The sequence below is a fragment of the Moschus berezovskii genome, chromosome 14 (assembly GCF_049115385.1).
Source record: "Moschus berezovskii isolate FMDL1 chromosome 14, NW_MosBer_1.0, whole genome shotgun sequence".
Lineage (NCBI taxonomy): Eukaryota > Metazoa > Chordata > Mammalia > Artiodactyla > Moschidae > Moschus > Moschus berezovskii.
Window position 1 is genome coordinate 39255521 of NC_142473.1, and position 23730 is coordinate 39279250.

The 23730-nt window shown below is 50.9% G+C and overlaps 1 protein-coding gene across 3 annotated transcripts in view; it reads left to right on the top strand.

The window, feature by feature from the left end:
* The first annotated feature begins 1655 nt into the window (after positions 1 to 1655).
* Positions 1656 to 23730, top strand: part of USH1C (USH1 protein network component harmonin) — a 51606-nt gene continuing 29531 nt past the window's right edge. For 2 of the 3 annotated variants that reach the window (XM_088843048.1, XM_088843046.1), the window contains exons 1-9: positions 13813 to 13962; positions 14337 to 14404; positions 15224 to 15367; positions 15482 to 15620; positions 20489 to 20597; positions 20724 to 20748; positions 20962 to 21019; positions 21315 to 21409; positions 22859 to 22943. In XM_088843048.1, coding sequence (XP_088699174.1) covers positions 13894 to 13962; positions 14337 to 14404; positions 15224 to 15367; positions 15482 to 15620; positions 20489 to 20597; positions 20724 to 20748; positions 20962 to 21019; positions 21315 to 21409; positions 22859 to 22943 — 792 coding nt within the window. In that variant the 5' untranslated portion in view covers positions 13813 to 13893. Of the gene's footprint in view, positions 1792 to 13812; positions 13963 to 14336; positions 14405 to 15223; positions 15368 to 15481; positions 15621 to 20488; positions 20598 to 20723; positions 20749 to 20961; positions 21020 to 21314; positions 21410 to 22858; positions 22944 to 23730 lie in introns of those variants that run through there. The other variant, XM_088843047.1, reaches the window with a different exon arrangement.

Consider the following 23730-nt stretch of genomic DNA (forward strand, 5'->3'; position numbering starts at 1 on the left):
TCACTTTTCACTTTCACACATTGGAGAAGGAAATGGCAACCCACTCCATTGTTCTTGCCTGGAGAATCCCGGGGATGGGGGAGCCTGGTGGGCTTCCGTCTATGGGGTCGCGCAGAGTCGGACACGACTGAAGTGACTTAGCAGCAGCAGCAGCCTGGATGAAAACCAGGAATCCTAGCCACCAAACCAGCAAGGGCTAGAGGCTAGAAGCTAGTTTTCCCTGGATCTTTGCCCCCAGTGAAAAGTGCATTTATCACCTGTAAATGCAGGTACAAAGTTTAGTTTAGAGACACAGCACAACAAGAGGGAGAGCGCATAGAGAAACAGTTTAGTTGAGATAGAAGCAAGGCTGAGATGCACACCCAGAGAGGAAGGGTGTGGCTGTCCCCCTAATGAGGAGGAGCACAGTAAAGAGGCAGTTAAATCATTTATATAGGTCAGTATTTCCAGGCCTTTATCTTCTTTCAGGCCAATGGTCTGATTTCTTTTTTCATACCTGGCCTACCCTGGTACCCTCCCCTGGGGTGTGCACACACCCCCTCAGCCAAGATGGATCTCGAAGTGAAGGCTTCTGGGAGGAGCAAGACTCATATGGCCTGGAGTTATCCCCTGACTTTTAACTCCAAGAAGCCTTTCTGCACATGTGCAGTGTCTCCCATATCCTCTACTCAGACTGGACTTCTGCCTTATTCCCTTGAGATGTTTACAGAAGACAAAGACTTTCTATTTACCCTATTTCTGTTGTTGTTTTCATTTGTGAGAGCAAACAGGGGGCTGGTGGTCAGTTCCTCAACTACAGCCCACCTATCTCTTGCCTCAGGAAATGCAAAGAGGAGGCAGGCTGGCTGATTGCAAATGTCCAACCTGGAGCCCGTCTATCTCCTACCTCAGATCTTAAGTGAAGTCTCTCAGTCATGTCCGACTCTTTGCGACCCCATGGGCTGTAGCCTACTATGCTCCTCCATCCATGGGATTTTCCAGGCAACAGTACTGGAGTGGGTTGCCATTTCCTTCTCCAGGGGATCTTCCCAACCCAGGGATAGAACCCAGGTCTCCTGCATTGTAGACAGAAGCTTTACCGTCTAAGCCACCAGGGAAGTCTGACCTCAGATCTTAGTTGAATTGAATCAAATGAACCAGACGGGGCCTCATCCCTGGATAAAGGTCGGCTATAAATCAGGATGTCATTTCCAGGGCCTTCCATGCTTGTGTGTGTGTGTGTGTGTGTGTGTGTGTGTGTGTGTGTAGGGGAGCTAGGGAACTGTGGAAGAGGAAGTCAGTGGGCCCTCCTACCCACTGTTCAGGTTCCTATGGGCTACAGTAAAACCTAGCCCCAAGGAATTCATAAACAGGTTTCTTCCAAGTTGGAAAAGTCCAGGGAAGCGACCGCTATAGAATGTATACTGAAGGTGTACGCTTGGCAAGGGGTGACAGACAGCTTCCTGAGATCCTTTCCCTTAACCGCGTGTGTTTGGGAACCACTCCAAGGGCAGGGCCAGTCACATGTCCAACCATCTCTGCCACCACCACAGACACACCGTCCTGGCCAGAGGCTCTCAGGCTTCAGCGAGAGGCGGCGAGATTCAGGACAGGTGCCTCCCGCCGCCCCGCCCCGTCCGCCCCAGGCCCCACCCTCTCCTTCCCAGGCTCCGCCTGTCACGGTCGCCGCCTCTGCCCGCTGGGGCAGCCCTTCACCCAGCAGCCGGCGCCCGAAGGAGCGCAACTGTGTAGCCAGCGACTCGATCCAACCCAGCTATGGATCGGAAGGTGGCCCGAGAATTCCGGCACAAGGTCAGAGCCACTAGCGGCCCCTCCAGCGCCCCCTCGGAGTCTGGGGGCGGGGTGGATGGGCGGTGGATACCCACGGCACCACCCCTCCCTTTGCCAGCTGGTCCTGGGGCTCTGAGTGGGCTGGGACCCCGAGGGTCCTTTGGTTGCTAGCAGGAATCCCCGGTAAAATGAGGGAGGAGCATTGGGACTCTAGGTGTAGAAGCCACTAAACCGATTTCCTTCCTAAAAGTGTCCTTTTTCTTAATACGCTGCGGGGGTGGGGTTGGGGGGGTTAGAATTCCTTCCGATCTTGGTTTGAGATGGGATATTTCTCTGAGATGCCCAGCCTCCCTGCCCCGCTCCCCCCCAGCGCCCCCAGCTCTGGGCTATTGGAGAGTGTGGAGAGGCTCTGGGATAGTGTCTGAGAGGTGAGGACTGGGAGGGAGGGCAAGTGTATGCCTCCATCTTTCTTCTGACCTGAAAATTCGAGTTGGAGGCATGTGAGGCAGCCCACTCCCCACCTAAGGGCATTTCTTAGGACCTGAGAAATAGTCAAGGAACTGCCCAGGGGGCCATGGGAGTCAGCCAGACCCTTCAGGCTCTCCACCAGTGAGGGGCCTCATTGGTGGCCCAGGACTGTCAGAGACCATCGCTGGAGACCACTGGGTTTGACCCAGGCTTCCCAGAACTGTTTCCAGAGCTGTGCAGGAGTTGCTGAGGCCCTAAGGTCAGAGAGGACCCTTTGAAGAGATCCAGTGTACCTCCCCACTAGGCCTGGGGATGCCTCAGAGCCCAAGGGTGCAGCCAGGGGTGTCTGGAGCTACCCACAGGCCCTCCCTGAGGGAAGGGTGACTGTGCCTTGAGACCGACCCAGGGGGGCAGAGTGTTTAGACCCAGGCAACCCCCTTCCCAAGCCCGAGCGGGCAGAGCTCAGGTAGACAAGGTCCGGGGGCTTGGCCCCTCTCTCGCTACAGAGAGGCCCAGGGGAGCTCAAGGAGCCGCCAGTATGGAGGCCACAGGGGCTAAGGGCTGTGGCCTGGGACTAGGGACCAACGGTCAGTTGTTCATTTAAGAAACATGTTTTGAGCAACCAGTCTGTGCCTTCAAGTTGCTGGTCATGTGGGTGGGAGACAGACCCTACACCAATAGCTACCCACACCTGGGTGCTGAGTGTTGGTGGGGGCACAAAGGGGGCAGCTCCTGCTGGCTGGAATCTTCTAAAAATGAGGCCTTGGGATCCCAGGGATGAGAGAGAACCGGAAGTTCACACAGGAGTAAGGGGGCTGGGAAATAACAAGCAGAGTGTGAGACAGTGTTCACCAGCGCATCCTGTTGCAAAGGGACCCGAGGGGAGAAATTTCAGCCGCCGGGGACATTTGGTGAGTGTAGATTTCAGGCAACCCACTTGCCCGTCCCCTACCCCAAGATGACTCAGGCTTGAATTTCACTTTCCTGCCCCGGTGTTGAAAGTAATGTCAGGTCCTCTTTTGTCTTCTCCTCAAGAGGTACTTTTCTTTGCCTCTTTGAGAGAGTTGTTTTTGGGGTCCCCGGTGCCTGACTCAACCCCTGGGTTAGCCCCTGTTTCTCTTCCCCAGGCCTCTGTGTTTCCACCGCCCTGCTCTTCCTCATCACAAGCGTCATTACCTATTAATGCCCTGAGTGTGCAGGCAGGGCGTGCTGGGCAAGGCCGGGGCTGGACTTTGTGCCCTGTTGCTTCGGAGGCCACAGTAGCCTTCCCCTCCCAGGTTGGAGATCATCTGGGAACTGGGGAGAGAGGATGAAGCAGCCGAGGAGAGAACTTGCTATTTATTGCTTTCTAGATGCCCCTTCCTTAGTGTTTCAGAGCAAATTTACCCCCTTGAGAATGATTTGTAATCTAAATAAATCCTTAGTCATTGGAGGTAGCATTAAAGGTAGTGTGTTGTCACGGAAAGTGCTGTGTGACCTGGAGAAAGTTATTAACTTCTCTGTGCCTCAGTTCTCCAATTTGGTTAATGAGGATCACAGTAATATTTAACTAGTACATTTATTGTGAGAGATAGATGAGACCTACACATGTGTAGAGACCTTAAATAGAGCCTGTTACTTAGTGAAGCCTCAGTAAATGTCTATTGCTGTCTGTTGTCTGGAATTAGGCAGTTGTTGTTTGGTCGCTAAGTCGTGTCTGACTCTTTTCGACCCCATGGACTGTGGCCCGCCAGGGTCCTCTGTCCTTCACTATCTCCTGGATTGTGCTCAGATTCATGTCCGCTGAGTCAGTCATGCTATCTAGACATCTCATCCTTGGCTGTCCCCTTCTCCTCTAGCCTCCGGTCTTTTCCAGCATCAGGGTCTTTTCCAATGAGGTAGGCAGTGTGTGTGTTAGTTGCTCAGTCGTGTCTGACTCTGCAACCCCATGGACTGTAGCCCACCAGGCTCCTCTGTCTGTGGGATTTTCCAGTTAAGAACACTGGAGTGGTTTGCCATTTCCTTCTCCAGGGGATCTTCCGCACCCAGGGCTGAAACCTGGGTCTCCTGCACTGCAGGCAGCCTCTTTACCACCTGAGCCACCAGCTGTTCTACCCAGTGAGGTAGAAATTGGCTCAAATCTCAGTCTTGTCACTCACTGCAGTGAGACCTTGGGCAAGCCACTTAACCTCACTGTGCTTTAGTTTCCTTCACTGTGAGATGGAATTCATTGTGCTCACCTTACAGGATGGTTAGGATGAAATAGGTGTTCAAATACTGGCTGTTCTGGTTGTGCAGCAACCATTTGGTAAATGGCCTCACTATTCCCCACTGATGCCTACAGAGCATCCTAATGGATGACCCAACAGTCTCCAGACCATTGAGCGGGGACTGTTGGGCTTGTACAGTTTCCCCAAGGCCATGAGCAGCACTTGCATGCCCTTCTTGGTCACAACCTTCAGCCAGGATACCCAGGCAAGTGGAGAGGAGCATCAGAGACTAAGGCTTCCCCCCAGGAAAACCAGCTTTTCAAAAGAAACCTGCTCTTGCACACTGCACCTGCAGGTTGCAGGAACTTGGTTACTCATTTGCTCAAAAAGTATTTATTGACTGTTCAGCGATCACATATTCATGGGCATCTCTAGTGTACCCTGCCCAAAGCTAGGGATCTGGCAGAAGAGGTTTGGGGGATAAATAAGGTCAGAAAGAGCCTCTGCCTCTAGGGATTTGCTATTTCTCATTCATTCATGCACGTGTGCAATAAATATTGACTGAGTTGCTAATACATGCCAGGCAGTACTCTAACCATTGAATAACAAAACAAAGTCTCTGCCCTCTTAGAGAGTACATTCTCGTAGGGAAGACAGACAGTTAACAAGCAAACTAGTGGAAGTGTCAAAAAATGCCAAGTAGTAATGAATGCTATGAAAAAAACAAACTGAGTGAGGTAAAGGGATAAAGCATGACAAGATAGTACTTTTTATAGGATAGTCAGGAAAACCGCTCTGGAAAAAGTGATATTTCAGCAAAGACATTGAGACATAAATGAGGGAAGGAGTCATGCAGCTATATGACTGCATATATCCGCATGCAGTCATTTCTACCTCATGAGCCGATTTCTACCTTATTGGGTAGAACACCTGGTGCCCCAGGTGGTAAGAAGAACATTCCAGGAAGAGGGAGCAACAAGTGCAAAGGCCCTGAGGCACACATCTGGTTGCCTTCTTTAGGAACAGCAAGTGGGATGGTGTTTCTGAGAGGACTTACAAAATGAAGAGTGGCGGGAGATGGATCAGAGGGGTGGTGGAGTCCTACTCATCAGAGTCTCCCTGGTGAGAGAAGCCAGCAGGGGAGTGATATGATTGACTTATATTTTAAGAGGATTGCTCTGACGGCTGGTAGAGAACAGACTGAGAGGGCAAAGGGGAGAAGGGGGAGCCTCCCTTAGGAGGCTCCCGCAATGGACTAGATGGAGTGCCAGACCCAGGATACGTGTTCAAGGTCGACCTGACAGGCTTTGCTGATGGGATGGTTGCAGGTGTGGAGAGAAATGTATCAAGGGTGAGACAGTGTTGGGTGGAGGAGCAGGTTGGTGGAGACAGAGTCGGAGGTGGTGGAAACCAAGAGTTCCATTTTGAATGTCTTATGTTTGAAATACCTTTTAGATCTCCAAGTACAAAGGCGACTGAGAAGATCAGTAGATGTAGGAGTGTGAAAATCAGGGGAAAGTTCTGTGCTGGGGATAAGCCTCAGTGAATTCTTATGGTGTAAATGGTATTTAAACCTCAGAGACTGGCGAAGTCACTTAGGGAGACGGTGCTGATGGAGAGAAGACTCAGGACAGAGCCTGGGGCACCCCAACCTATAGAGGAGACGAAGAGGAGAAGGAACCTCAAACAAGGCAAGAGAACCAGCAGAAGGAGGGTGTGATCTGCTGTGCCCAGCACTGGGTCAAAGGCTACCAACTAGTAAGCGTGACACAAGTCTCTTGAAAGACAAAGGGTAATAAAACATGAGTCAGGTAAATTCAGGGCTCTCTGGGTTGCCCACAGTAGTCATGTATGGATGTGACTGTTGGATTATAAAGCTGGGCACCGAAGAATTGATGCTTTTGAACTGTGGTGTTGGAGAAGACTCTTGAGAGTTCCTTGGACTGCAAGGAGATCCAACCAGTCAATCCTAAAGGAAGTCAGTCCTGAATATTCATTGGAAGGACTGATGCTGAAGCTGAAAGTCTGATACTTTGGCCACCTCATGCGAAGAGTTGACTCACTGGAGAAGACTCTGATGCTGGGAGGGATTGGGGGCAGGAGGAGAAGGGGACGACAGAGGATGAGATGGCTGGATGGCATCACTGACTCGATGGACATGAGCTTGAGTAAGCTCCAGGAGTTGGTGATGGACAGGGAAGCCTGGCATGCTGCAGTCCATGGGTTCTCAAAGAGTCAGACACGACTGAGTGACTGAACTGAACTCTGGGATGCACACGGTGCAGGCCTGGGTGGAGGTGGAACTAGATCCCAACGTCCCAACAACACTTATGGAGGTCCACTCTCTGCCAGCTGCTGAGAACACGGAACTTGTATTCATTTATTCTTACTTAGTTTAACTAACAAACCCTTAGAACCTGCTACTTTCCAGGCACTGTTCAAAATAACAACTATTCATTCAATGAAGAATTTTTTTTAAAGCCATTTTTAATCTCTCACGAAAGGATGGAATCCTATGAGATACTTTTATCCCCATTTTACTGAGGAGGAAACTGAGAGCACAGAGAAGTGCAGACCCACACGGGGAAGGCGGTGTGGCCTCACTGCCCGCCTTCCTTCCGCTAGGCCTGTGTTGGGACCACATACAGATTAGTGAGGAGACAGGCAGGTGAAGAAAGGAAGTCCAACACAGCTTGGGGAGTCCCACGGCAGAGGTGGGGACAAAGTGTCATCCTGTGCAGAAAGAATGACAAGGCAGGCTTTGTGGGGGAGCCTGAGGAAAGACTTCACCAAGGGAAACTGGCATTTGAGGAGACATGGGCTTCCTTGGTGGTTCAGATGGTAAAGAATCTGCCTGCCATGCAGGAGACCCAGGTTTGATCCCTAGGTTGGGAAGATCCCCTGAAGGAGGGAAATGGCTCCCCAATCCAGTATTCTTGCCTGGAGAATTCTACGGACAGAGGAGCCTGGTGGGCTACAGTCCTTGGGGTCGCAAAGAGTCAGACATTACTGAGTGACTTTTATAGGTAGAGGAAGAGTTCACAAAGAAGAAATACTGCTGGTACCACCAGTGCTTATAACTAAGATTTGACACCAGCCAGGGCTTCAGCAGGAAGCAGGTGCCTCACTCAAGTGGGAGACTAAAGAGTTTTTTGAAGGGACTGCTTACAGGAAAGGGCGGGGATGGCTGAGCTGCCAAGGCGTGGTGACACAGCCTGGGAGCAGCAGTAGAAGGCCAGGGGCTCCTGAAGGGGCAAGGGAAGGGGTTTCCAGAACAAAGGAGAGAGTGGCTGCAGAGAGACACCCAGTCAGACACTGCAGCCTGAGGTGGGGGCACCTGCCTCATGGTGGTCTGGCACGGAGAGGACCGGGGAATCAGAGACCCACTCCCTTTCCCCAGGCTGTCTTACCGCCCTCCTTGGCTGAACCCAGAAGGAAGTAGAGGGCAGGGAGCCCTGGCAAAATACTTCCTGGGATACTCCTCTAGGTGGAGGAGGCTGGGTTGTGGGTCTGGAGGCAAAAGGGTAGCGATGCAGCACACATTTTAGAGCCCTTGAAGTTTCAGAGCCGTGGGCACTGTCAAGCACTTTACAGATATTCACTCATTTAATCCCCGACACAGCCCTCAGAGGGCAAATGTCACCCAGTGGAACAACATGAATTATTTAATCTGCTTCTTGCTCTCTTTCCCCATCTTTGGCTGAGTGCATACATGAATTTTCATGAGCGGAAGGTTGTGTGCTTCCCCTGTGAGGCCAATCTGAAAGGGCAGTCCATATAGAGGAAGGCAGGGAGGTGAGGTTGGAGAGGCCCCGAGGCCAAACCCAGAATCTACTTTCAGTGCCCTAGACAAGGGCTTGCACCTTGTGAGGAGGGAGATATGCCTTACCATGCAGGCCGATAGCACTGAGCCAGCTGAACATTGGCCAGAGAAGGCCCATGCTGGACAGAGGGGACCAGACACAAGATGAGTGGGCATAGGGTATTCATGTGATAGACCCCCACACAGTTACTTGTACATGGTGGTCTCCTTAAGGCTTCTGTGTTCATCATCAAGAGGGATCCAAGAAAGGGAAAGTCTTTTTATATCTAGTTAGAGAAAGAAGACATGGTGTCTTGCACACAGTAGGTGCTCAATTAATGTGTATTAGACAAATGCAAATAAGGAGGTTCTACCTGGTAAATCATAACTTTCCTTCCAAGGAGTAAGCGTCTTTCAATTTCATGGCTGCAATCAGCATCCGCAGCGATTTTGGAGCCCCCCAAAATAAAATCTGACACTGTTTCCACTGTTTCCCCATCTATTTCCCATGAAGTGATGGGACCAGATGCCATGATCTTTGTTTTCTGAATGTTGAGCTTCAAGCCAACCTTTTCACTCTCCTCTTTCACTTTCATCAAGAGGCTTTTGAGTTCCTCTTCACTCTCTGCCATAAGGGTGGTGTCATCTGCATATCTGAGGTTATTGATATTTCTCCTGGCAATCTTGATTCCAGCTTGTGCTTCTTCCAGCCCAGCGTTCCTCATGATGTACTCTGCATATAAGTTAAATAAGCAGGGTGACAATATACAGCCTTGACGTACTCCTTTTCCTATTTGGAACCAGTCTGTTTTTCCATGTCCAGTTCTAACTGTTGCTTCCTGACCTGAATACAGGTTTCTCAAGAGGCAGGTCAGGTGGTCTGGTATTCCCATCTCTTTCAGAATTTTCCACAGTTTATTGTGATCCACACAGTCAAAGGCTTTGGCATCGTCAATGAGGCAGAAATAGAAGTTTTTCTGGAACTCTCTTGCTTTCTCCATGATCCAGCAGATGTTGAATTGAAAGACGCTTACTCCTTGGAAGGAAAGTTATGACCAACCTAGATAGTATATTAAAAAGCAGAGACATTACTTTGCCAACAAAGGTCCATCTAGTCAAGGCTATGGTTTCTCCAGTGGTCATGTATGGATGTGAGAGTTGGACTGTGAAGAAAGCTGATCGCCAAAGAATTGATGCTTTTGAACTGTGGTGTTGGAGAAGACTCTTGAGAGTCCCTTGGACTGCAAGGAGATCCAACCAGTTCATTCTAAAGGAGATCAATCCTGGGACTGATGCTAAAGCTGAAACTGCAATACTTTGGCCACCTCATGCGAAGAGTTGACTCACTGGAAAAGACTGATGCTGGGAAGGATTGGGGGCGGGAGGAGAAGGGGACGACAGAGAATGAGATGGCTGGATGGCATCACCGACTCGATGGACATGAGTTTGAGTGAACTCCGGGAGTGGGTGATGGACAGGGAGGCCTGGCGTGCTGTGATTCATGGGGTCACAAAGAGTCGGACACAACTGAGTGACTGAACTGAACTGAACTGAACCTGGTAAGTGGATACCATGTGGTAGTTTGGAAAAAAGCAAGGGTTTTGGAGGCAGCAGTTATCTCATCTCCAGTACTTCTGAGCCTTGATTTCCTCATCTGTCAAATGGGAATAATATCCATCCACCTCAGAGGGTTGTTAAAGACAATACAAGTAAAGTACTTCAGACGTGGTGGCTAGCCTGTAAGCAGAGTCTGGCCCAAATGAGTGAGCCAGTCAAAGGCCTCAGGCTGGGAGGCTGGTAAGGAGGCTCTGGGCTGGGCATGGTCAGGAAAGATTCTAGAAGAGGGGGCTTGGACCCCCCTTAAATGAAAACAGAGGTCGGTGGGGGAGGGAGGGCAGGCCATCTTGTGTGGGTCTGAGACTGGAACTGAGCTAAGAGGAGGCAGATCCAGGAGGCTGTGTACTGAGGAGTGATGGGAAGGTGACTCCAGACTGGCGGAAAGGATAGAAGGAAGGCTCTAGACTAAGACCGCTGGAGTTCATTCATCATTCAGCAGACACCACTGAGCACTGTGCACCTGTTTGCATGGCATGGTGCTTTAAGACCTACTGTGTACCAGGTGTGTTACAGGTAGCTGAGCACAAGCTTTTGGGAGAATGGCACACAGCCATTCTAACACACAGCACATTCAGGGACGGGATCCCTGAAGCTGCCCCTTGGACTGGTATGGGGGAGACCCTCCTGGGGAGTTTGCTTGAACCTAGATTCCAGGAGGAAGAGACATCATATAAGTTTTTTAAATACTTAAACGCACAATTTGAATTACAGTGGTGATGTCTCTGCGCGTTCAGGCTTCCAGAGAAAGTTCCATCCTTCTCAGCTGTCTTTCTTGGTGTGTGTGTTTTCACTCAGGTGTGGTCAGAGAATAAAGTGGTGCAGTTATCTCTGAGTCTTTTTGGAGACATTCCTGGGTGGAGAATGGCAAGGGTCACGAGACTCCCACCATTTTGACTTATCCCTTACATTGGTGTTTAAAGAACATTCTACATAAGCCAGATCTGATTTCCCAGATATTATGGTAAATGGATAATTTTTTAAATGGACAGGTTGAATTGCTGGGGATAGATGGGACAATTCTGAATGAGGTTGAGGAGGTTCCAGTGTGTTAGGGGAAGGTCTGTTTGGCTACAGCCTGAGTCACACTTGGGAGGTGATAGAGATGACCCTGGAGGGGTAGGTAAGGGCAGAATTGAAAGTCAGGGTTGGCGGGACCTAGGCTCTGAGAATGAATGGAGCTAAAGAGCTGAACTTTGCAGGCTGCCTTAGAAGGAGACTGATAGGATGTGGTATCTGGGTGGGGACCTCTGGATGCAGGGGTCAGCACTGGAGGGCTGCCCACAAGGACCAGGAGCCTGGGACCCCCAGGAATAGGCTCTTTCCTCGAAGAGCATCTCCAGGTGATCTGTGCTTGGGATGCAGAAAAGCAGAACCTTAGACTCTAATATTGGAAATTGCCTTTGTCTTCCGTTTCTACTTTCCACCCAGTGCGTAAACGCTGTCTGCCAAGGACAGTGCCTCACTTCTTACATTTAACGATGCAGCAGGAGGCGTTTCTGCAAGGAGAGGTTGCAGAGAGTTTCAGTCATAAGGCCTCAGTCAAGAAGAGATTTCCCTCTCCTCTACTTTGTCTTGTGTCACCACCCATGGCTGGAATTGAGCTAGAAGCCCTTTGGTCGGGCTCTCCTCACTGCGATCAGAGCAGATGGGCTTTTTATGCTTTCATAGAAAGCAGAACATCTGCAGTTCCAGGAGTCATCCAAAAGAGGTATTTTCTTGTTTGTTATAGACCAAACCCAAAGGGATTTCTTAAGAATGCAAAGGAGAGAGATGGGGATTCAAGATAAAGGGGACCTGCTTGAGAGCAAAAGTTTTGAAATTTCGGCCTAAAGAGGCGCTGAAGTTTTTTCAGTCCTGACTCACACAGGCAGTGGTATAGCGGGGAGAGCATAGGCTTTGGAATAAGATGACATGTGTGCGTGCTCAGTCACTTCAGTGACCCAGACTCTTGTGGCCCCATGGACCGTAGCCCACCAGGTTTCTCTGTCCTTGGGATTCTCCAGACAAGAATATTGGAGTGGGTTGCCATGCCCTCCTCCAGGGGATCTTTCTGACTCAGGGATCAAACCCATGTCTCCTGCGTCTCCTGCCTTGCAGATTCTTGACCGCTGAACCACTGGGGAAGCCCCACAATCAGATAGACTGAGGTTCAAATGTTAGCTCTGTCTCTGATTAGCTGTGGGACCTTGTGTGACATGTTGTAACCTCTCTGGTCTTCAGTTTCCTCATCTGCAAAACTGGCCTTGTAGGGCTGGTGAGATAAACAAGTGGAGTAAAGCCCAGAGAAGCTCCTGGTGCCATCCCATGATGCAAATTTCCCTTCCCCTTCTGCTCCCATGATTCCCTTCCTCCCATCTGCCTGTGCATGGACCAGGAGGCAGGGGGATGGAGAAACCCCTCTGATCCTTCTTTACTGATCATATTCTATGCATTAGGCTCGAGAGACTTAGAAAAAATAGACTTCATCTTTCCCTTGTGGGGTTTTCTGTCTGATGAAGGAAACAAACCAGTTCACAAAAAAGCAAGCCTTTAATTAATTGCAAATTGTGACTGTTGTAATGAAGGAATTGAAGCACCTTTGGGGTGATGGAGTGGGTTCTGTTTAGGTTGGTGAGCAGGAAGACCTCCTTGCGGCAGAGGCCAGCCATGCAGGGAAGGAGGGAAACCATCCAGGCAGAAGGAACAGCATATGTGATGGCCATGAGGCTAGTGTAGCCTGTGGGAAACACTGAGAGGAGGCTTGTGTAGCTAGGAAGAGTGGCAGGAGCTAAAGTTGGGCCTTGATAAGGTAAGGAATTTGGCTGCGCCGGGTCTTAGTTGCGGCATGCAGGATCTAATTCCCTAATCAGGGATTGAACCACGGCCCCCTGCACTGGGAACCTGGAATCTTAATCACCAGACCACCAGGGAAGTTCTTGAATTGTGTTTTAAGTACATTGAGACACTATTAAGCATGAAAGTGATATGATCCAATTTATTTAAATATTTCTAAACCTGATCCTAGAGAAATTCAGAATTTTTCTCTGCTCAGACTCCTGCACCGCAGCCACATGTGGGCAGTCCAGGTCTGTCTTGGTGTGGCTCCCCACCCCTCTCACGCAAGCCCAGGCAGGGTGCAGAGAGAGTCCAGGCTGGGTCCTCGCAGATGTGGGCTTTTCGAGGTGCCCATTTCTGTGGTGTGCAGAAAAGCCAAGGCTACCACGTAAGATTCAGTGGTGCCCACTCTAGCGCGTGCTTCTGTCCTCCATCTTCTGCTGACCTGGAGAGGGGCACTGAAGCAGAAGGAAGTAGGAATGCCCTCCTTGGAGTGGGTAGGATAAATTTCTGAAGCTGCTGAAGTCCAACTGTGAGTCAGTGCAGGGCAATCCTCCTAGCTTATTCTCATCTCTAATCAAATGTTCATCTTGATTCTAAGAGGGAAGAAGGACTGCTAGGTGAAGACCAGAAGTCTGCATTCTGTACCCATCTGCTCAGGCCAGAAATCCCAAGCACTGGGGTCTGTATCCTCTCTGGGTTAGGACAGACAGATTTACCCCCAACTTCCCAGAATCCTCAAGATACCCAGAGAAAAGGCAAAGGTGCTCCGACTTTCCTCTGAGGACCAATCAGGTAGGAGCTTGCAGCTTCCAGCCGCATCTTCTCCCTTATGTGGGCTGAGGCCCTGGACCATGCTGCTGGGCCTGGAGAAGGGAGGGATCCAAGGACCTCTCAAGCTCCCACCCTGTCTTCTCACTCAGTCCTGGGCTGAAGAGAGAGCTCAGGACATCGTGTACAGAGATACACACTGAGCTGTTCCAGGAAGTGGAATTCGGGGCTCCTGGCCCATCAGCTGACGAAACGGCTCTTGACCCTGACCCTGGACTCCCAGCCATTGACGTCAGGGAAGCTGAAAAAAAATGTAACCTGATTCTCCCCCTCCGGTGGCAGGGGAGGCTCACAGGGACGTGGGAAGGGGAAAAAGTAACCAGAAGTCAGGGCCGACCCAGCTTAGGCCAGGACTGGACGACGGAGAATTCAGTGCTAGGGTGCTCCGGCGGGGGGCAGGGGATGTGCTATCTGAGTGAGTGGCCTAAATCCTTTCTGAAAGCAGTCATCCGGCACTGCAGCCACCATCAGGTAAGACAGTGGGCTGCTTCCAGACCGGGGAGCTGACCCTGGTGTTGCCGGCCTGGACACCGGTGACATAGCCGTGGAGGTGATCAGCAGTATGGCTGCCGGGGGTGCATCACCACCCCGGGGACGAGGCTCAGCCTGACCGCACCCAGATGCGAGGCAGGGGGACTCCCGTGGCCACGTCAGGGCGGTCTGCACTTCTGATGTGCTGCAGTCAGGTGCCAGCTTGGCCTCTGGCTTCCCTCCTCTTCTCACAACCCTGAAGAGATGCGGAGGAGGGCCACCCCCCTGCCACCCCCGTCAGTGACCTCACTGTGCCGGGATCTGCTGTGGGGGTGCTGGGCCTGGAGCTATAATTTTGCCTTGGGGTTTTCCAGGTGGATTTTCTGATTGAAAATGATGCAGAAAAGGACTATCTCTACGACGTTCTACGGATGTATCACCAGTAAGTGTGCAGGGTCCAGGTTCCGTGGACCAGCCCGGGTACCTCTGTCTTCAGGAAGCCCTGGGATAGGTCTTTCTGAGACAGGATGACTTCCATCTGGAATCCTGGGGGTGCCCAGGGAGGCCAGTGCTCAGTGTTCCTGGGAATCAGGTAGACATGCCATTCACATGTGTCAGCAGATATGTACACAACCTGGGCAGGTCTACAGAGACAGGCCGTGGAGACCGTGAGCCTGCCAAGAAGGATGGACTGCATCACCCTTCCCACTGACTCTTGGGTGGTGGGGAACCGTCGGAGGGTTTTGAGAAGGGAGCAGCTTATATTTGTAAAAGAAGGTGATGGACTGAGAGTAAGCAAGTCAGCTGGTAGCCAGAAAAGTGCCGGCCCTAGACACTGAAGGTCTGAACGGTGTGAGGCGGAAGCTTGTGTAAGGTAGTGTGAGGGCAGGATTTACAGAGCTCAGCTTCAGTTCGGAGGTGAGAAGCGGGGGTATGAGAGGGCTGGCCACCACCTCACAGACTTTCCTGTCTGGAAGGACCCTGGGCTTTGGAACTAGGCAGAGATGAGTGAGAATCCTGGCTCAATTTCATCTGCCTGATGGCTTAGCAACCCCTACCTGGATGGTTTCCTTGGGATACTTAGGTGGGAGAACAAACTCTTCTGAGGCACCTGGCCCAGGGTTAAGGGCTTTAAGTTTTTATCCCCCCAAGGTCTGGGCCCAGGGCTGGGGACCCAACCCAGGACTTCTTCCTCTGGGAATCCTTGGGTCTCAGAGGCTGTGGCTATGGATGAGGCTCCAGGGCACCCGCGTCTCTGCAGGACCATGGACGTGGCCGTGCTTGTGGGGGACCTGAAACTGGTCATCAACGAGCCCAGCCGCCTGCCCCTGTTCGATGCCATCAGGCCTCTGATCCCTCTGAAACACCAGGTGGAGTACGATCAGCTGACCCCCCGGCGCTCCAGGTGTGGAACTGGGAGAGCTTACCCTGGGGTGGACAGGGTCGCTCACAAGTGGATGGGGTAGTGCTGGCCATTGGGCCAGAGCTGGGCTATGACCGACCCCTCCTCCCATGGCAGGAAGCTGAAGGAGGTGCGTCTGGACCGGCTGCACCCCGAAGGCCTTGGCCTCAGCGTGCGTGGTGGCCTCGAGTTTGGCTGTGGGCTCTTCATCTCCCACCTCATCAAAGGTGGCCAGGCTGACAGCGTCGGGCTCCAGGTGAGTGAGCAGGGCCCCGGGGTCGTGGGCACCAAGCCCTCAGGCTTCCTGCCTCCCCACACTAGGCTGTGTGGTATAACGTGGTCACCTCACCCTTCTGAGCCTTTGGGAGAGGAAAAGGCCACAGTATCCTGACAGATTGTCCTCAGGCCCATAGAAATCTGGCTGCAGGCACTTGTCTGTTTTCAATTTTTAATTTTTATTGGAGGATAATTGGTTTACAATGTTGTGTTAGTTTCAGGTGTCCAGAAAAGTGAATCAGTTCTACATGTAGATATATCCACTCTTTTGTAGAGTCTCTTCCCATATAGACCATTACAGAGTATTAAGTAGTATCCCCTGTGCTATACAGTAAGTCCTTATTATCCATTTTAATAGTGTGTTGCCTGTTTTCTTGAGGGGAGCTGAGAACCTGGTTAGCAGCGGCTACTGCCCCTGCTGCTCTGCACCCACCTCCCTTATGTCTGAAGGATGAGCACAGTTATGCCCTGACACCTGAAGTTCTGGATACATAGCCTTCTCCCTGGAAGGGAAAAGGAAATCCTGGCATAGTGCAGTGCTTCAAGCATAGACTCTGGAGCCAGAATACCCTGGCTTTCCTATTCATTAGCTGGATGCCTTTGGTGAAACTACTGCCTCAGTTTCCTCATCTGTAAAATAGGATGACAAACAACCTACCTCATCAGGTTGTTCTGATGGAATAAATGAATTCATATTACAAAGTACTTGCATCAGTACCTGACACATAAATGCTGTGTGTTTGTTTGCACAAAACAGCATGTATTTTATGTTCCTAGAATCTGTATGACTTCTATTTGTATTTGTGTGCAAGAACACACACACACACACCAATGAAAGGCCGTTACTTGTTGGAGGAGGAACTGGAGTGGATAGGAATAAAGTGAGAGTGGGTTTTTTAAGGCTACACCTCTTAGATTGTTTGGCTTTGAATCATATGAATGTATTATTTTTTTCTAAATGGATTTTTTATTGAAGTTTAGTTGATTTACAGTGCTGTACTAATTACTGCTGTACAGCAAAGTGACTCAGTTATAAATATTATACATTCTTTTTGTATTCTCTTCCTTTAAGGCTTATCACTGGTTGTTGAATATAGTTCCCTGTGCTATGCAGCAGGATCTTGTTTATCCATTCTTTATATACCAGTAAATGCCATGTGCTTGTTAAACATGCAGAGAGGGAGATTTTATAAGCACCTGTAATGTGCCAGATAACATGCTGACAGCCAGTTCTTTTTATATGCCTTGGCTGGATCATCCCCATTTTACAGAGTTGATAGAAGATCAGAGACTTGACTAGAATCACACAGCCATTAAGTGGCAGAGCCAGGATTTGAACCTGGGTCTCCTTATTGCCAAGCCCAGGGATTTCTCTTCAGCACCCCAGGGTCCCTCCCTTGGGGTCTCCACACCTCAGTGTCCCAGCAGAGACGGGCAGACCTTCAGGTCTCGCTCCTGCCAGAGCCCAGAGCTGTGTTTTGTATGTCCAGATAACAGAGGCCCTCCCACGCCCTCCTCAGAGCTTCCAGCATGTTTGTTATCAGCATCCCAATCTGGGCTGCCAAGCCAGGGGCTTCAGGGGGCCCGAAGGCTGGTATGAGACGCTGTGGAGTGGGAGGTAGAAACTGGGCGCTGACAGACATCGCTTTGTTCTAAATCCCTGTCTCACGGCTCGCTGGAGCGTCTGAAATTTCAGCCCCTTCACTATCCCTCTCCTGTGCCACACATTTTCCAGCCCAGAAACGCAGCCAGAGAGAAAACATAATGAGCTCCTCTCTTGGCGTCAGCTGAGCCGTTTCTTTTCTCCCAGGGTGAGCTCTCCTCCTAGGACAAGCCATTTCTCAACGACGCTTCTGTGCCTGGGGACTTCGGGGCATTTTAATAAATCTTAGAGCTTTACCTCCCTGCCCGTTTCTCAGGCTTATGAATTATCGACCCTTTCTCAGGTTGATGGGCTCTTTTCTCCTTTGTGCCGCTCTCCCTCAGATCGTCATTTCACCGTGGCCCTTGCACAAAGGGCCTTTGCAAGGCTTCATGCAGGGGCGGGAAGGAGAGGAACACTGATCCTGCAAATTGAGCTGGGGATTGTGTGGGAATGATCCCGCTGGGGTCCCACAAGTTCCCTTTAGGAACAAGACAGGGAGCTTCACTCAGAGGAGCTTGGGGAAAAAGGTCTGCATCCACTCACCTGTCTGAGGTTCATATTTCTGGAGAGATCCCATGCCTCAGGGTGGCTGGGGGAAGATTCCAGAAGGCAGGAGAGGGGCATGTTCAGACAAACCTGGCCGAACCAGAGGCTCTGCTGATTTGGCCTGTGAGTCTGGACTCCAAATGGGGTCCTGGACCCTGCCCTGGAACTCCATCTCTGCTCTAGTCTCCCTACTGGAGGCATTTTGGTTTTTATCCACATGTATCCTGTCTGAACCTGCATCCTCTGCCCTGCACAGCTTGCTGTATAGTCCAGGGCTGGAGAATGATTCTGTGTGCCTTGGCTGTCCCAGCTGTAAAATGGAAGGAGTAATCCCTGCCTTTCCTATGGTCCTCGGGGGCTCTGTCAAGTGGCAAAGATCCAGAGAGGACAGGACGTAGGGAACTGCAGACAAGCTTGGCCAGACGCCCTCTTTCCTGCTTCCAAATAACCAAAAGTCAGCATTTGCTGTCTGTCAGGGAGACCTGACTTAAAATCTCAGCAACACTCTTTCTAGCTGGATGACCTTGAGCAAGTCTCCTTACCCCTCTAAACCTCAGTTCCCTCACCTTATTAGCAGAAACACAGGCTGTTGTAAAGAATGGGTGCAGGGAGGTCATCTAGCTGTTCTCCTTCCATGAGACATCCCCAGAAACACAGCGAGTTCTTTAGCAAGCCCCTCCCCTGCCCCATGTCACCTTTTTGAGCTGCTTGCCACTCCTGCCAGGCCCCTGAGAAGACTGGGGTCCGTGTCCATGTAGGAAGGGAAGTGTTTGGGTGACAATAGGAAGAAGGTGACTCTGGGGCGGGGGTGTTGTAGAGGGTAGGAGTTGGCCTAGAGGACCCCGCAAAGGCTGTATGCCTGCCCAGTCCGTGACCCTCCAAGGAATCAAGCTATGTGCCCCACATGCACCAACAAGTCTCCACAGGGTCAGCAAATGTGGTGTGAGTTAAGCCTCCAGCTGACCCGTGCTGGTCTCAGACTGGAGAGGGCATCCACCATCCAGTTCCTTTTCTACAGCTCATGACCTTGACCCTGCACAAACCATCACCTCCTGGGCCTCCGTTTCAACCTATGTCTGGGCATCCTTCCAGCCTGTGGTTGTTAAATGAGGAACTTCAGGACTGATCCCCAGAGCCAAGGTGCTCAGGGGAGCCCACAGCCGTGTCCAGCAGAGAACCGACTGATGTCACCAAGGATCCGTATCCAGGGCTGGCCCTGCAGGTCCCTGAACCCCCATCTCTCCCAGTTAATGAGACTAAAGTCCTGAGAAGAGGGATCTGAGCAGAGAACTTAGAGTTGAGGCCCAACTAATGGTAACAGCGACTGTTTATTGGTTATTTACAGTGTGCTAAGCAGATCCAACCAGTCCATTCTAAAGGAGATCAATCCTGGGTGTTCATTGGAAGGACTGATGCTAAAGCTGAAACTCCAATACTCTGGCCACCTCATGCGATGAGTTGAATCACTGGAAAAGACTCTGATGCTGGGAGGGATTGGGGGTGGGAGGAGAAGGGGACGACAGAGAATGAGATGGCTGGATGGCATCACCGACTCGATGGACATGAGTTTGAGTGAACTCCGGCAGTTGGTGATGGACAGGGAGGCCTGGTGTGCTGTGATTCATGGGGTCATGGAGAGTCGGACACGACTGAGCAACTGAACTGAACTGAACTGAAGCACTAGAGAAGGCAATGACACCCCACTCCAGTACTCTTGCCTGGAAAATCCCATGGATGGAGGAGCCTGGTAGGCTGCAGTCCATGGGGTCACTAAGAGTCGGACACGACCGAGAGACTTCACTTTCAATTTTCACTTTCCTGCATTGGAGAAGGAAATGGCAACCCACTCCAGTGTTCTTGCCTGGAGAATCCCAGGGATGGGGGAGCCTGGTGGGCTGCGGTCTATGGGGTCACACAGAGTCGGACACGACTGAAGCAACTTAGCAGCAGCAGCAGGCGCTAGCTGGCTTTACATGCTCACTTAATTCTCATGGCAGCCATGAGTATTTCCCCATTTTACAGATGAGGGAAACTGAGGTTCAAAAAGCTCAAGAGACTTTCCTAAAGTCACACAGCTAATAAAAATAAAAGCAGGAGGTTGAACCCAGGACATCTGATGCTAGAGCCTTGTGTTCATTCAGTGTTCATTGCTTTCTTCCAGAAGAGGAATTCAGAGGTCAGGGCCAGGGCAGAGTTAAAACCTTCATTGAGTTTCCATCAAATGGAACAGAAGAGCTAGTGTGTGTCCGCAATGTGAGCTTGAGTCAGGGGTCATGGAAGTTCCTACCCCAACTCAGTTGTGATGTTGTGATGCGAGCCTGCTCCTTTGGGGGGACAAAGGCCAGGGAAGAACCGCTTAAATCTGAGTGAAAGGTCGCCCTTTGCATGGATTCCAGAACCTGATGGTGCCCCCTGGATGGAGGTGACATGGAGTAAGGGCACCGAGTTCTGACTTTTACCCCCAGTTCTGCTTCCTGCTCTCTGAGCCACCCACCTCCATCTTGTTCCCCCGTCTGTGAAATGGGCAGAAAGACTGCTGGGACGTGCCGCCTGCCCTGGGGGTCCTCCAGCTTAGGGAGGGTGTGTGGCTGGTGACAAGGCACTGGCCGTGAGCCTGCCCAGCCGCCCAATGTGTGTTCTGTCTGTCTGTGGCCAAGGTAGGGGATGAGATCGTCCGGATCAATGGGTATTCCATCTCCTCCTGCACCCATGAGGAGGTCATCAACCTCATCCGCACCAAGAAGACTGTGTCCATCAAAGTGAGACGTGAGTGAGGCCAGGACAGGGGCTGCTGACAGTGGGGTGGGGTCTGGCAGCTGGTGGTACCCAGCTGCGATGGGAGGAAGGAAGGGCAGAGAAGCCATCATAACCCACCTCCCCTTTCTCCCACAGACATCGGCCTGATCCCTGTGAAGAGGTGAGCTCAAGTCTCTTGAGCTTTTTGAACCTCAGTCTCCTCTGCAGGCAGACTTCTGTGCACTCAGGGTCCTGGGGTCAGCCTGGGGTCTGGCCAGCTCTGCCCCTGGGCCAGTGACAGTAGAGGCTTCAGAGAGGCCAGACTTGGATTCTGGGTCTGGTGCCTTAACCCTCTCTCCCTAACGACCCCTCTTCTACATTCCCATCCTATCAGCTCTCCCGACGAGCCTCTCAAATGGCAGTACGTGGACCAGTTTGTGTCGGAATCTGGGGTAAGGTCAGGACCACCGTGGCTGGCCTGGATGGGGTAGACTTCCAGGAGGGGCAGCCCGCCTGAAGGAAGGCTTGCTCTAGAGAGGTGCTCTCAGGGGGCTTCACACAGGCTGCGAGCGCATCCAGAATGGCCCTGTGGGTGGTGGCCCAGCCGGTGCAGACACACACCCCCAGGGCCAGAACGGCAGTCAGGCTTGTGGGGGAGCAGCAGTGCTCACCCTGGAGGCCTTATGAGCATGGGAGGCCACTTGCACAATGTGGACACCTGGTGACCTCAGCTTCTCCCTCCACCAGGGTGGGCGGAGCAGCCTGGGCTCCCCCGGCAGCCAGGAAAACAAGGAGAAGAAGGTCTTCATCAGCCTGGTGGGCTCCCGGGGCCTTGGCTGCAGGTGGGTAGCAGGCGCACCCTGGGGCTCACTCATGGCCAGCCAGCCTCTCTCACTGCTGTTACTGAGATGTTTGTCCACTGGAAATGACACTTCTTAGTGCTTGATTTCCCCTCTGAGCTTCACAACAGTCCTGTAGGGCCAGAGGGACAGCTCTATCAGCCTCATTTTACAGAGGAGGAAACTGAGGCCCAGAGCAAGAGCCATTTTCCTTCGGTGGGCCCTCAAGTCACACAGAAGGAGCCTGTCCAGTTGGCCACCTCTGACACAGTTCTGTTGTCACTTATTACTTTGTCACTTCCTTAAGAGGCAGCCAGGGAATTGCCAACAGACAGAGGGGCTCAGGGGACGGTATTGTTAAGCACACAAGTGCAACAGTTAGAGATCTAGGTTCTGGGCCCTGCTGTGCCACCCATGAGCTTGAGAACCCTGAGCTAATGCCTTAAGCACTCCAAGCCTCAGCTTTCTCTATAAATCAGAGGCCATAGTCCTCACCTCACAAGGTTGTTGTGAGAAAGAATGAGATGACAGAGTGAAGCACCAAGCTTAGTGCCCGGCAGGTAGTAAGCATTTTGTAAATATTAGCTGTTATTATTTAAGGTATTCTTTATTTTTTTCTTTTTTTGGCCATGCCCCACTGCTTGTGGGATCCTAGTTCCCTGACCTCAGGCCCTTGGTAGTGAAAGTGCAGAGTCCTAACCACTGGACTTCCAGGGAATTCCCTAAGTGATTCTTCTTATTTCCCTTCTGTCACATTTATTTAACACTTTTCTGCCACGCATAAGTGATAAAAAAAAAAAAGTCCCTCCTTTTGAAGAAATTATAGCTTAATGTAGAAGCCAACCACATAAATAGTTACAGTACTGAGGGACTCTCATGCAGGCATGGCAAATAGATTGTCTACTCTGAGCTATCTCTAATAAATTAGTGGTAGCTGCCACCCTGGAATACTATGTTGAAAAGAACTTTAAGGCTGTATCTAGGCTCAGGTAGAAAAGAGTGTTTGATTGATTAGTGATTTCTGCCACAGACCTGGGAGGGGAGGATAACAGTACAAATGCCATCCTAGCTGTAGGTGATTTAGGCGCACTGGGAAGGGAGCAACCAGCTTAGTGTTGAGAGAGAATAAGGAGTTTGGTTAAAATCATGAGGAGAAGATAGCATTTGAGTCTTAAAGAATGCATTGGAAAATGCTAGAAAAAGAGAAGAAACAGCATCTGCATGTTTTGGATGAGAGGTTGGGTGCGGGGAGTTAGAAGTAGCTTCCTGTGGTTATTGCCCCAGGGGAATGAATCTGGACTGGTAGACAGAGGCTGAGGAGGTAGACAGATGGCAGAGGACTTGAGTACTGAGCTCACAGGTGACCTGGACACACAGGCAGGTGGGGCAGGACATTGAATGAGCAAGCACTTTGCAGCAGAGGCTCACCTACCCCTCCCATCTCTCCCACAGCATTTCCAGCGGCCCCATCCAGAAACCCGGCATCTTCATCAGCCATGTGAAGCCTGGCTCCCTGTCTGCTGAGGTGGGGTTGGAGGTGAGTGACCCTGGGCCTGCTCCAGGGGGGGCCCATGGGGTGCGGGGTCGGACTGTGATCTGCTAGGGATGGAGCACGTGCTTTCCCACACAGCCCTCTCTCAGCACTCACTTCCTGACGATTGCCGTTAATCCCTCGAAGGGAAGGCTTCACAGAGGGGGTGACATTTGACCCTTTCTACAGCCCTTCTCCAGCTCTGGGATCCTTTGGTCCTGAGCTTGGGAATGTAGTAACAATAATTTGAATTGACGTTCACTGAGTGATTACTGGATTGGACATTGCTCTAAGCCCTTTAAAATGTATGAGAACTCGGAGAATTAGGTACTATCATTAGCCTCATTTTGCAGGTGAGGAAACTGAGACCCAGAGAAAGTATGTGATTTTTTCCAAGATCATATACTTGGTAAGGCCGGGCTGGGATTCAACCCTCGGTGGTCTGATGCTAAAACAAGAACTTTTAACCTCTACGTTAGACAAGTTACTTCCTTTTGCTGTGCTTCAGTTTCCTATCCTGTAAAATAGGGGTAATAGTCTTCCTTCTAGGGTCATTGTGTCGATTAAATGAACTAACACATATACTTCAAGCTGTGTCTGATACACAGGGAGGGATCAATTAATATTAGCTATTATATGAATTATTATTATAATTCCACACAGAATCTACTGTATGAGAATCTTAAAGGCTCCTATGTCTACAAACTGAGATTTTTAAGCAAATGCATAAATTCAACCAAAGGAATGAACGTCTATTGGTGTAATATTTGAAAGAGATACAGAATGGAGGGGC